This window comes from Pteropus alecto, unplaced genomic scaffold, assembly GCF_000325575.1.
Source record: "Pteropus alecto unplaced genomic scaffold, ASM32557v1 scaffold25, whole genome shotgun sequence".
NCBI classification, from domain to species: domain Eukaryota; kingdom Metazoa; phylum Chordata; class Mammalia; order Chiroptera; family Pteropodidae; genus Pteropus; species Pteropus alecto.
The window spans coordinates 24,022,467-24,036,129 of record NW_006441955.1 but is presented as its reverse complement, the minus strand read 5'-3'; the positions used below and the strand labels follow the sequence as shown (position 1 = coordinate 24,036,129).

The following is a 13,663-nucleotide window of genomic DNA, read 5'->3' as shown; positions in this document are numbered from 1 at the left end:
GTCCCTCTCACTGTCTTTACTCTTTCTCGCTGTCTTCCTTTCTATTGTCTCTGCCTCTCTGAGCCTCTCTTTTAGGCTCTCTCGCTCTGCCTCTCAGAGGAGACCACACTCTATGGAATGATACCCCTTCTCCAATAAACTTTCCTTTTGACTCTGGCATGTGTGTTGAATTCTTTCTATACTCTCTGCCAAAGGATCCTCTTCTCTCGGTGCAGGGCTTGGTCTCCCTGCCACTTGGGGAAATTTGCCCTGCCTTGCATCATACAGCTTATTTGGCTTTCCTAGTCCCAGTAATACTAACTTCAAAGAAAACCCACAAACTTTGGGAACTCACAGCATCCTAATCATTAATTAGAAACATCAAATTGTAAAAGACATTATGAGCAATTACATTCAACCTATGGTAAATTAGAAAACAACACATAAGTTTGTTTGAAAAGAATCTATGAAGCCTCAAATATCCTAGCCTTGTGATTTCATATCACTTAATTCATACCTGCACAGACAGCTGTATATAGACAAGTAAAACAGTCAGAATGAAGAGGCCCATGCAATGAGAACCATGTGAAGGAGGTTCCCTATTTTGGTTAGGTTTTCTATTCAAACTAGTTTTGTTTTGTTTTTTCCTAAAAAACAACCAAAAAACTAGTTTTTTTTTCTCTAGTCCAATCTCCCAACAGATACAGTCAATGATGAAGTAAAAAAAGAAAAAAGAATGGGTTAACATCTATTATAATTCAACGACATTATTCAGACACAGCCACTATGTAGCTTGATTACACGGCTTATATAGACTGGCACAATTTTACAAATGATTAACAGACACTTTTAAAGAAAAAAATGAATTTGGCATGAAGTTTTAAAACTTAATTTTTCATTTCGGATTCCTTCGATAATCTATGGGAGAAAAGGTAGCAGAGTGCCCTTAAAGAGTACAGTTAGTGGTAAGGATAGGTTCCAAAAGATGGGCATTAGAGGAGAGAGGGAGAAATTTAAAAATCATAAAATAATATAACTATTTAAATTGCCCTCACAACATTCCAGGCACCTTTTGAAGTACTTGACCTCCATTTACTCCTACACTGAGGTAGGATCGACAATTACACCCATTTTACAGGTCAGGCATCTGAGTCACAGAAAAGATAAGGAACCTGCAGAAGGTCACACAGGTAGCAGGTGGTGAACCTGGAATCTGAACCAGGCAATGTGGTCACGTGGTGCATCTTTAACGTGGCCTCTGCATTGCCATTGTCTGCCATGTTACACGCATTCTCTCATTTCACCCGTACAACAGCATTACGTAGCAGGTAACATCTCCAATTACAGATGAAGAACAAGTCCTAGAGCATCATAGATTTATTAAATGGCAGTGGAGCTGAAATGCCAAGTGAGAGATTTCAGACTCCAAAGCTTTAGGGAAGAGGAGCATCAAGATGACATTTCTCACCTGGAATGAAGAGGGACGTGGGCTCTGTGATCCTTAAGAACCTCGAACCAAGATAAATGAGTAAGCCTGCCTGTGGGCAAGGAGAAAGTCTGCTCTGTTCACTATGGGGAATTCCAATCCCTAACATAGCATGACATATATGAGGGCACTCTCTACTCCGTTACAACAGTCACCAATCTTAATGACTGATTGTTTCATGTGGCTTTCCCCACAGACTGTAAGCTCTGTTCATTTAGTGTGAATATACTATGTTCCAGACAGGTACTCTTCTAAGTGCTTGGGATATGCCAGTGAATACAGTAAAGATCCTAACCTGTTGCTTATTTAACTTTGCACCCCTGGCTCTTAGTAGAATATCGGGTTCCCATTGGTTCTGAATAATATTTACTGAATGAATAAATGAATGAATTAGGAGGGGCAGGTAGAAACAAAAGAAAAAAAAAACTACAGTGAAAAGGAAGTATCTGTGTTTGCTCTGTTAACACCCAAATTTTTATTAAAATTTAATATACTTGTGATTAATAAGAATGACCATTTTTTATTATTTAACTTATCTTTAAAAGTATAATTGCTACCAAACGTATTTTAATTCCAAAAGGGCACAAGCATCCAGGTCCTGAAGGAGGACTTGTGGTTCAGGATGCAACAACTGCTCCTTTGTCAGACTACATTTTCAAATCATATTCTCCAGCACTTAGCCCGTGTTTGTGCTCACCACTTTTCAAAAGGTGACTTTCCAAGGCAAGTCTTCTCCCAGTAATTAGAAGCATTTATCTTAAAGCTCGTTCTGTTTTAGCAGTGAGGTTATACGCAGTCATCTGTATTGTTACTGACTTCCTCAATTAGAGGCAATGGCATTTCACCTCCATGCAAAATATTAGTAAATTAACAGTCCCCACTCTGCATTCATTGGAAAAATCTGCTCTGCTTGTGATGACGAAAGTGACAAGCAGGGAGTAATCAGAGACACTCCAGTATACCTTTAAGCCTTGCAAACATCAATTAAAACTCTGGCTCTGCACCTTGTCATTGGGGTTTGGCCTGTAGGGTACATTTCTTTTTTTCATGACATGATGCATAAGTCAGCATTGGTAATTGCAAGAGAAATAAGCAGTAACTCCAACAAAAAAACAGCGATAGAAACATCCACCCTGGTTTTCCAGAATCTTTCCTATTACTCAATGTTTCTTTTAGACCATAAAATGAACTCTAACATTGTGAACAATTTTCAGATCAGATTTATAGTTCTCTGACATGACAACTTTGACTCAAAGAGCAAATTCTAACGAATATTTCCTTATAGTGCTAAGAAGACTGCAAAGAGATTATTATTTAAATGTTGTGACCGTCTCTTTCAGATGTAAAGGCATCTTAGTCTAATGAAGATATTTTTAACCTAGTAATTGTTAGGTCACGTGGATGGGCTTCAGTAGATTTATCTAAAATTTGTGAAAAACATCTTACGTGTATTGTATTAGGATAAACCTGGCCACTTTTATCAGCTTCTTTATGAGGACTTGTAACCCCATTAGGTAAGAATCTCTGGTCTGGTGAGAAGGACCCAAAGGCTGCGCAGAGGGTTCTGCTGGGGTCTGCCACCAGAACTGTCATGGAGTTGGCCCGGTTTTAGTTCCTGTTCGTCTCCTCTATGTTTTAATATTTAAAACATAGGAATCATCAGTTTAGCTGAATCTTTACCTCTAATGTACTATATTCTAATAACTATATTAAGTAATGATTCAGCCTCATCCTTCATTGGCACTTTTGAGTATCATTAACCACAAAACTAAACATTTATGAAGACATTAATATTTGCATTGCATCAATGGAGCAGAAAGATCAACACTTTCCATTTGGAGACAGTATCACTTCTTCATGACAAGTCAAACCCTTAGGAAACTTTCATGCCATCAGAATATCATTTCTTTATGTGGTATGTTATAATAAAGCCTAACTTATAATTTAGGTATAATATAGCACTATGTCAACTGTGCGTTTTTAAGTCTATCAATTCTATTATGTTTCCAAAGACAGAAATGTTGAGAAACTGGACAAGTATTGCTTAAAATTATCCAACTAATTATTTCAAAATCTTTCTTTTTTGGGGGCTATGGAATTCCAGCCAAGGTTAAAGGTTATCTTTTGTAAAATCAATTAAACTAAAATGAAAGTTTTTAATTTTTTATCATTATGGCTTAATAAAGGCAAATCAGGTCAAAATCATTGATTTTTTTTTTTTCACTAAATCTGTATTCAAGAACAGCCACTTATTTAATGTAAAGAAGATTTCTAAATGAGAAAGGTCTAATGAGAAATCCAAACGATCATTTTTGTACTGCATATGTAAAACTATAGTTAACTTACTGTCATGATGAGCCCCTTTTCCTGGAAGTATTTAACCAATGGAGCAGCATTCTGCTTGAAGTTCATTAGTCTCCTTTGGGTAGCTTTCAGATTGTCATCAGGACGCCCCTGTTGCTCTGCGCGCTTCAATAATCTTTCTTTGAGCCTCTGATTGGCGCAAGCCAGGAACACGACCAAGTCGGGAGTACAGATCTGTGGAGAGCATTAGACAGATAGGCATTCAACATATCAACCAATGCAAGTACAGGCAATAGCATGCATCTCTTTTGGTTCTGTTGCAGTGCCATATTTTTGGCTTTCTATGTTTTTTTTTGCCAGCACATTTCCAGGGTTATCACTACACAATGCCAGGAGCAGTCACTGCCATTATAATCCAAGTAAATGGCATACCCCAACCCATATGACCATATGCAGCAACCTACTAATTTTAGGAGAATACTTTTTATTTATGCTTAAATATGCGTCCTGGTTGAATTAAGAATATAGGCCAAACTTTGCCAAAGGTATATGTGACCTGATTTTACAGGGGAGATGACTATTGGGCCATGGATGTTGTCTACAGTGAATAAGTACTGCTGCTATTTTTACAATTTGATGTCCTTTCAAAAGTATCTACTTTATGCCAGGTCCGATGTTAAGTTATTTCCTATGATAATGTTAAACTTCACAACAATCTGCATTACTTACATTTTACAGATGAGAAAAACTGAGCCTCTGAGAAATTAAAGTACTTATCTGAGGCCATGTGGTCAGTAAGATCAAAGTTGATATCTGAACCTAGGTTTCTCTGGCCTAAGGCCTCTGTTCTTTCCACTGTTACAAAGCACCAAATGGCCCAAAGACCTTTGTGAATTTCTGAAAATATCAAGGAATGACATGGAAAGAACTTATGAAATAAACAGTTTTTATTTGACTCAATTAGAATTACTATTGCATTTGAAAGGTAACATGGTCATATAAAGTGAATGCAGTTTCTTATTGAAGATGGGAAAAAACAAAAAGGCAGTTTTGGATAGTGGTTTAAAGCAATAATCTCCAAAACTTTTAATCTCATCTTCACATTAGTAAATTATTTGAGTGTGTACCACAATAAATATATACTTATTAAGATATAGATTATGCACGTATAAATGATATGCATGTGTTACCACACTAATACAGGATGCAATTTAGAAAATATGATCATTCTTTTATCCACAAGGGATTGAGTCCAGGATCCCTACATGATACAAAATCTGAGGATGCTCAAGTCCCTCATAAAATTGGGTAGTATTTGCATATAACCTCCATACATTCTCCCCTATACTTTAAATCACTTCAAGATTACTTGTAATACCCAATACCATGTAAATGCTATGCAAACAGTTGATATACTATATTATTTAGAAAATTATGACAAGGAACAAGTTCATGTATAGACATGTTCAGTACACATCAACAATGCTATAACATTTTTTCTGAATATTTTCCATTTGTGGTTGGTTGAATCTGCAAATGCAGAACATGCAGATATGGAGGGCTGGCTGTATACACAAAAATACAATTTAAAAAGGATGAATTATAATAATCATAATTTTTATATTTTCGTCACAAAACACAGCAGTTTGCCTTGTGCCCTCTGGATACCACTGGTTAGAAAATGGACTCTGAAGACTGGAAGCATAAATTCCAGTTTTTGTCCTTGAATTTACCAGTTGAGAGATGGGTATATGACTTAACTTTGCTAAACCTCCGTGTCCTCATCCGTCAGTAGAGATAGGTAAACCTACCTTCCTGAGTTATTAGAAAGATTAAATAAGATAATGTATATAAAATACAAAGCATGAACTTGATCCACATGCTCAACAAATTTTAGCCATGTTTATTATCTCTTGGTATTCATAATTCTATGTTGTCCTGGTTCTCCTTTAACTTTTTTTATCTTTTTTTTGCATTTTTTTCCTTCCTTAAACCCACACGTGGGGGGAGGATTCCTTGAGGCTTAGATGGTTTTTTACCCCCCTTCAGATTCTTAATCTCTTCTCATTCTCTCAGTGCCTTTCCACTTTTTTGTTTCAACCACTACCCTTTGTTGATGAATTCCAAATCTACATTTTCAGCACTGACTTTCAATAGTACTTAAGTTCTATATTGTCAAATGTTTATATGATGGCTCTGTCTATAAATCTTAATGTTACTTGTTACTCAGCAAGGCTGAAATTAATCTCAGCACACTTTTACCTAAATGAAATTTCCACCTTGTTTATTTATTTATTTTTATGGTAGTAATACTAATTTCCTAAATTTCTCAGCTAGAAGCCTCCATATTGTTTCTAACCCTTACTTATCAAAACTTCAGTCTTTCCGAGCTATCACCTTTGCCTATGAATTTTGCCTTTGAAACACCATCCAGACTTCTCTTGCATCAATTTCTACTGCCACTGTGTAAGCATAGGCACATACTGGCATAAGTGATTAAGAACATGATTTTTAGAATAGATTGTTATGAATTTGAATCTAGAATCTGCCATCTATTAGTTGTTTGTCCTTGGGCAAATGATTCAATTTCTCTGAACCTCAGTTTTCTCAACTGTAAAACAAGGGGAAAAACCCACCATCTCAGTAGCTTAGTATTTCTCAATTTTAAAAAAAGTTCTAAATAGCTTTTGAGAAAGCTTAACAATTTGGAAAATTACAATTTATAGATATTATCTGAAGTTAAAACTTTTACAAATATATTATAAAATTCATATTTAATAAAATCTTTGGCAATATTCAGCCTTACTCAATATAACAAATGACATCCTTTTTAATTGCCTTTAAATGAATTATATAAGGGAGAAGACAATTTTTGACAAATAAATGAAAATGACATTATAGTGTGCTTGGTTTGGTTATAATGTATATTAAAATATGAAAAAAATCTGAACTACTAGCTCGATACTGAATGCAGATAAAAACTTCTTGCATTTTGAAATTCTTGCAGTTTTCATTTAAACAAATTAAACGGTTCACTTTTAATATATTTTTTGTTTTGTTTCACACTGCAATGTAAGCACTTCTCTCTACATAACACAATCAAGTCAGGGATAGACTTATATATGTAATCATCAGCATATTTTGTCTGTTACTATTGGCTTTTGAAATACTAAAGACATCTTGACATTCATATAAGCTTTTCTTACACTTTGAATGAAATTGCATTTTGTTTATTTAAAAAAATTAACAGAACTTTTAAAAAAGCAGTTTTAGGTGTACAGAAAACTTGAAAGGAATACATAAGATTTTTTTTAATGCTATACTTTTTATTCTAAATGGTATTATATTAAAGTTTGCCTACTTCGCCATCTTGCCTGGAACCTCTTACATTCGTAATATCTAAGATTTTTGATCCACGAACGCAACTTCAGGCCTGATAAAGATGATTTTAAAGTGAATCTGCAAAGTTATTTAATTTTCTAATTGTGATTAACCTGCTGTCTTTCCTTGGTATAAATTAAACAATATATAACTAGAAATAAAAAAAAAAATCAAAATATAGAACAGACGAGACCATCGTGACAGCTAGGGACAATCAGCTGATTGCTCAACAGAGCAACCGAAGGCACAAGCATACTCATCTATTTCCTAGTGAACATATATGATCACTCATTAGGGCTTCACTTTCTCCAACAGAATTCCATTTTTAAAGGAAAAAAATATTTAAATAGTTTGCTTTTCCCCAAAAATGTAAAATAGAAGCAGACACCATTCTGCTCCAAAAAACAGGAAGCCCCTAGAAAGTTTTCATAAAATTCACTTGTGAAATACTGGGAAGTCTCAACAAAGTAGATCCTTCGCATACCTTTCCTCAGCTTACGTTCTCAAAATATATTTGTTAATTGAATGATTGAGTGAATAAGTAAGTAAATAAATAAATAACAACAAAAACTGAGATACTGCTTTTGTCTACGTGGAAGTAAATTTCCCAATTGTTGATACTGTTTCTTCCATTGAATCAACTAAATCGACCTTTCTTCCCCCCTTGCATTATATAGACAAGTCAACTTTCCTCTATCCATTTTCTTAAAGGCCCTACCTGAGTGTTTACTTGTTAAAAAGTGTTCTTGTTAAAAAAGAACCCATGGTTGCCTTTAATAAGCAAAGTTGTATTCACTGCGTCAGACTGCAAAATGAGTGTATTTTAATACACCCCGTTCTTAACTTTGAGAACTTTGACTGACCTATTCTTTATAAAGATGTGGTAGAAAGCTTAGATTCCATAATTCAGACTATACTGTCAAAAACCAGGAAGCATAATAGAAAAAGAGTGAGAGAGAGAGAGAGAGAGCGAGAGAGGGAACATCACAGTTGGAATAAAAACTGGAATCACAGAAACTAAGGGATGGAAAAAACTTGGAGGTTATCTAACCCAAATGAATGCCAAAACTGTAATCTTTTCCACAATCTCTTGACAGTGGTTTTTAAGTTTGAATAGTTAAACTTGAACGTTGTTGTGAGCATTTCTTGTGCTGGGTACTTGTTCCTTATGAGCCAGTCTCTTTCATTACCGGATGATTTTAATAATTGGGAATTTCTTTCTAGTACTGGGCTAAACTTGCTTCCTATTCTGCCTGATGGGAAAATGTAAAGTAAATTATTTCTTTCATCCATCAAACATTTATTGAACGTACATCATTATCACAGAGGCTAGACTAGATCATAAAAAGAAAAAAGGACAGATAACTGGACCTCATTATCATTTAGCATGGAGATAATTTCTGGGCAGAGCTTTTAACAGACTATGGGCTTAGGGACAAAAATTGGAATACAGGGCCCACGAAGGGGGAGCAGTTCTAAAAACTACAACAGCTGCCCCCACTCTAGGCCTTTGATTGGAATCCTAAGGGGTTATACTTTTGAGTGTATGTGAGCCAGCCTTCACGGGACTAAATCTGATTTAGAATTATTCTAAATCCTCACTATACTGTGGTGATTAAATGTGTTTAACAGCCAATTAGGTATATGTGAAAACAGAATTAGTGAACTAAAATGTCAGAAGAAAATATCCAGAATGAAGCAAGGGGGAGGAAGGAGTAGGGAAAAATACAGAAAACAGCAAAAGTTCTAGAAGAAGAGAGAAAATGAAAAAACAGTATTTGAAAATATAATAGCTAAGAATTTTCCAGTCACAAATGATATCAAGTCCTAGATTCAAGAAACATTATAAAAACCAAAAAATAAAAATAAACAGAAAACTCAGATCTAAGCACATCACTGTAAAACTGCAGAAAGTCTAAAAAGAGCAAAAAAGAAAAATCCTTTAAGCAGCCAGAAAAACAGAAATGAAAGATCATGTTCAAGGAACAGCAATAAGACAGGTAGCTACATTTTCAAAATTAACAACGACAGCTGGAAAACAATGAAGTGGTATCTTTAAAGTGCCAATATAAAATAACTGCGAACTTAGGTTTTTACATCCAGTAAAAATATCTTTTGAAATTAAAAGTAGATACAGACATTTTCAAACAAAACTGAGAGAATCTATGATCAGAAATTCTACACTAATAGAAATATTCAAGAATATTCTTTAGTTAGAAGAAAAATGATCCAAGATAGAAAGTTGACCCAGAGGAAAAATGGTAAGTATGTAGGTAAAACTAAATGAATATTGACGATGTAAAAGAGTACTAAAAGTATTTTGTGGTATTGAAAAATAGAGATTAGTCATGAAGCAGGTAAATGAAGTTCAACTATTCTAAGGTCTTATTTGGGAAGTGGTAAAAGTATTGATTTCTATGAGACATTAATAAATTAGTGATGCTTGTCATAATCCCCAGAATAGGAGTCAGCAAACTTTTTCTGTAAAGGGTCAGGTAGCAAAGATTTTAGGCTTTGCAGGCCATTTGGTCTAGTAGCACAAAAACAGCTATAGACAGGAAAGCAGAGTGGGAGACTGGGGAGAATGTAGAGGAGTGGGGCAAGCCAGTGCAAAGGTATAGTTTTGAGTTAGTAACTGTGACAGGAGCCTGGGACTCTATGTTGCTGGGCCTTTGAAGAGAACATGGATGAGGAGACTTTATCCATCAGATCCTGTCCCATATTGATCGGTAGTTTCTGCTTGGCATGTTACCTCTGTCATACTTTCACACTGTTTGTATGAGTCACGTGGGCAGGATGCCAAGCATGCACAGTAAGTTCTGCACATCACACTGGCACAAAGCTGGTTACAGCAGCAATGCCAAGTAAAAAGGGTGAGCTAAAAGAATATGAAGTGGGGGCATCAGAGGTATTTAATGCAGCAGTACACTTCAAATACAAAGATACAGAAATGCTAAAAGTAAAAGATGGAAAAACATACCATGGAAACATTAACTAAAAGAAAACTGGTGAAACTATACAAATATCAAACCTGATTTTAAAATGGGCAAAAGACCTGAACAGGCATTTCTCAAAGGAAAAAAAAAAAAAAAAGACATACAAATGGCTACAGGTACATGAAAAGATATTCAACATCACTAATCATCAGGGAAATGCAAATCAAAATCACAGTGAGACACTACCTCTCACCGGTTAGAAGAGTTATTATCAAAAACACAAAAAAAGCAAAACAAAACAAAACAAAAATAACAAGTGTTGGTGAGGGTATGGAGAAAAGGGAACCCTTATACACTACTGGTGGGAATGTAAACTGGTGCAGTGACTATGGAAAACAGTATAGAGGTTCTTCAAAAAAATTAAAAATAGAACTACCTCATAATCCAGCAATCCCACTTCTGGATATATATCTAAAGAAAACAAAATCATTATTTTGAAGCGATATCTGCACTCCCATGATCATTGCAGCGTTATTCACAATGGCCAAGGCATGGAAACAACCTAAATATCTGTAAATATCTCTAAATAAATGAATGGATAAAGAAAAAAATATATATATACACACACACAAACATTACATTATACATATATGAAAATTATTCAGCCTTAAAAAAGCAAGAAATCCTGCTATTCGTGACAACATGGATGAACCTGGAGGACATTATATTAAGGGTAATAAGCAGAGAGTAGGATAGTGGTTGTCAGAGGCATGGTGTAGGCTGAAAAAGGGAAGATGTTGGTCAAATAGTACAAAGTATGAGTTATGCAAGATAAATAAGTCCTGGGGATCTAATGTATAATGACTATAGTTGAGAGTACTGTGTTATATACTTAAAATTTGCTAAGTAGATATACCTTTAGTGTTCTCACCACAAAAGCATGATTGTGGTGATTATTCCACTATGTATGTATACATCAAAACATCGAGTTATATATCTTAAATATATACAATTTTATTTGTCAACCATACTTCAATAAAGGTGAAAAAACATACAAATATCAGACAAAGTAGTTGATATCAGAGAGAGAGAAATAACTAGAGCTAAAGAGTGTCACTTCATTATGATAAAATGCTTAATTATCCAGGAAGAAACAACAATTCAATTTGTAGGATCTAATAATATAGCCTCACAGTATACAAGGCTGACATTGAACAGAACTAAAAAGAGAAAGTCACTAATCACAATCGCAGTGGAAGGTTTTAATATATCTTTCTAAGCGTCTGATAGAACAAGTTGCAAAACAATTAGTAAGGATATAGGAGAGTTTAACACAACTACTTGATATATATTATAGCACTACAATCATTAAGTTGATATAAACTCTTCAAAAATACACACAGAAAATTTATAAAAGTTTACCATATTCTGAGCCATAAAGGAAATCTAAATAAATATCAAATGATTAATATTACACAGATCATCTTCAATGACTACAGTGAAAATAAGCTTTACATAAATAATAGAAATATAAATAGAAAATTCCCATGTTTGAAAATTAAGCATTATTCTTCAATATCAAGGAAATCACAACAAAAATACAAAATATTTTAAAGTAAATGATAATGAAATTATGCCATTCCAAAACCTGTGAGATGTAATGAAATCACAATTGCAGGAACTTTTATTGCCTTAAATGCATATATTAGAAGAAAAAAGAAATGTTGATATTAGTGATCTAACCATCCATTTCAAAATGATACAATAAGAAAACTTAGATCTTTCTAGGTCTATTAAAAAGTAGAAAGATAGAAAGCTAAAGGGCAGAGATTAATAAAATATAAAATAAATACAGCTAAGGGGTTGTTTTAAAAAGACTAATAAAGTTGATACTCCTTTGTAAAATTAATCAAGAAAAACAGAAAAGGCACAAATAAATATTTAGATGAAAAAGAACTGCATCTCTAAGTACCCTACAGAGACTGAGATGATAAAAGATGAGATTAAGCATAACTTCATGAATGAGAATAAGAGGTTTAAATTTCCAGATATAAAACAAACAAAAGTCATGGGGATGTGGTGTACAGCATGGGGAATATAGTCAATAATATTATGGTGGTGTTGTACGGTATCAGATATTTGCTGAACTTACAGTGATCACTTCTTTAGTTATATAAATGTTGAATAACTATGGTGTACACCTAAAACTAATATAAGAATATTTGTTAGCTATATTTTAATAAAATTATTTTTTTTTAAAGAAAATGAACATTTCTTAAAAAATGAAGAAACACTGCATATTCTGAAGGGTTCTACAGCCTTCTTAATGCCAATATAATTAGAAATACTGCCCCCAACAGACATCAAACTGATGAGTGCCAGAGGGGAGGAAGGTAAAGGGATGGGTAAAAAGAGTGAAGAATACAATTAATATTATTGTGATAAGTTTGCAGGGTGACAAAGGATTACTAGACTTAGTGTGGTAATCACATTGTAAGGTATATAAATGTCAAATCACCATATTGTACACCTAACAGTGATATGATACTGTATATCAACTACACTCAAATAAAAAAATTAATTGGAATAAAAAAAGAATAACTTTATGAAAACAAGTCAGAAATTTTAGAAAAACACAATTTCCCCAAATTGACAAAAGAATAAATAGAAAATCAAAATGGTTCTATATTTATGAAAGATATTAAGTCCGCAATTCAAAACTCTCACACAAAGAAAACCCAAGACCCTGATGGCTTCACTAGTAAATTGTACCAGACACCAATCTACCAGAAACCCTTCTATTAAATATAAAGGAAAGAATATTTTCCAATAAATTTTATGACGCCAGCATTATCTTGAATCCAAAGCCTGATGAAGACGTTAGAAAAAAACTTATAGGCCAACCTCACTCATGAACATAACATAAATGTAAAAATTCTAAGTAAATATTAATAAATGAATCCATCAATATATAAAAAGGATTTTGTACGTTTTGACAAATTTGGGTTTATTTCATGAATCAAAAATTGGTTTACCTTTCAAAATCAAGCACTGTAATTTACCAAACCAACAGAATACTAGAGAAAAATCATATAATCATTCTAACAATTAAAAATATGAGAAAAACATTTGGTAAAACTTACATTCATTAATGATAAACACTCATCAAACAAGGAATTCAAGAGAACATCCTCAATCTGATAAAGAATAAATACATAAAATTTATAGTAAGCATCATCCTTAATAGGGAAATGCTGACACTTTCCTTCCAAGATGAAATAAAGATACCTATTATCATCATTTCTAGTCAACACTTTAATAGAGATTTTAGATAGTACAATATGACATGAAAAATAAATGAAAATTGGTATTGGAAATAAATATAAGTCATTTAGACAATATGATTGTACATATAAGATAATTCCCCAAATTTAAAAGCCATTAGAATAAATGTACAAATTTAGCATGATCTCTGCCTACCACGGCGGTATACAAAAATCAATTTTATTTCTATAAACTAACAATAATCAATTTTAAAATGAAATAAAAATGCTAGTTAAATAATCGAAAAATCATT

At 33.7% G+C, this 13,663-nt stretch overlaps 1 protein-coding gene across 3 annotated transcripts in view; it reads right to left on the bottom strand.

Annotated features, from left to right (window-relative positions):
* The window catches only part of AK5 (adenylate kinase 5), a 195,392-nt gene that overhangs the window by 142,131 nt on the left and 39,598 nt on the right, over positions 1-13,663 (bottom strand). For all 3 annotated transcript variants that reach the window (XM_015595113.2, XM_025052102.1, XM_006919339.3), the window contains exon 6: positions 3,812-4,003. In XM_015595113.2, coding sequence (XP_015450599.1) covers positions 3,812-4,003 — 192 coding nt within the window. The remainder of the gene's footprint in view (positions 1-3,811; positions 4,004-13,663) is intronic.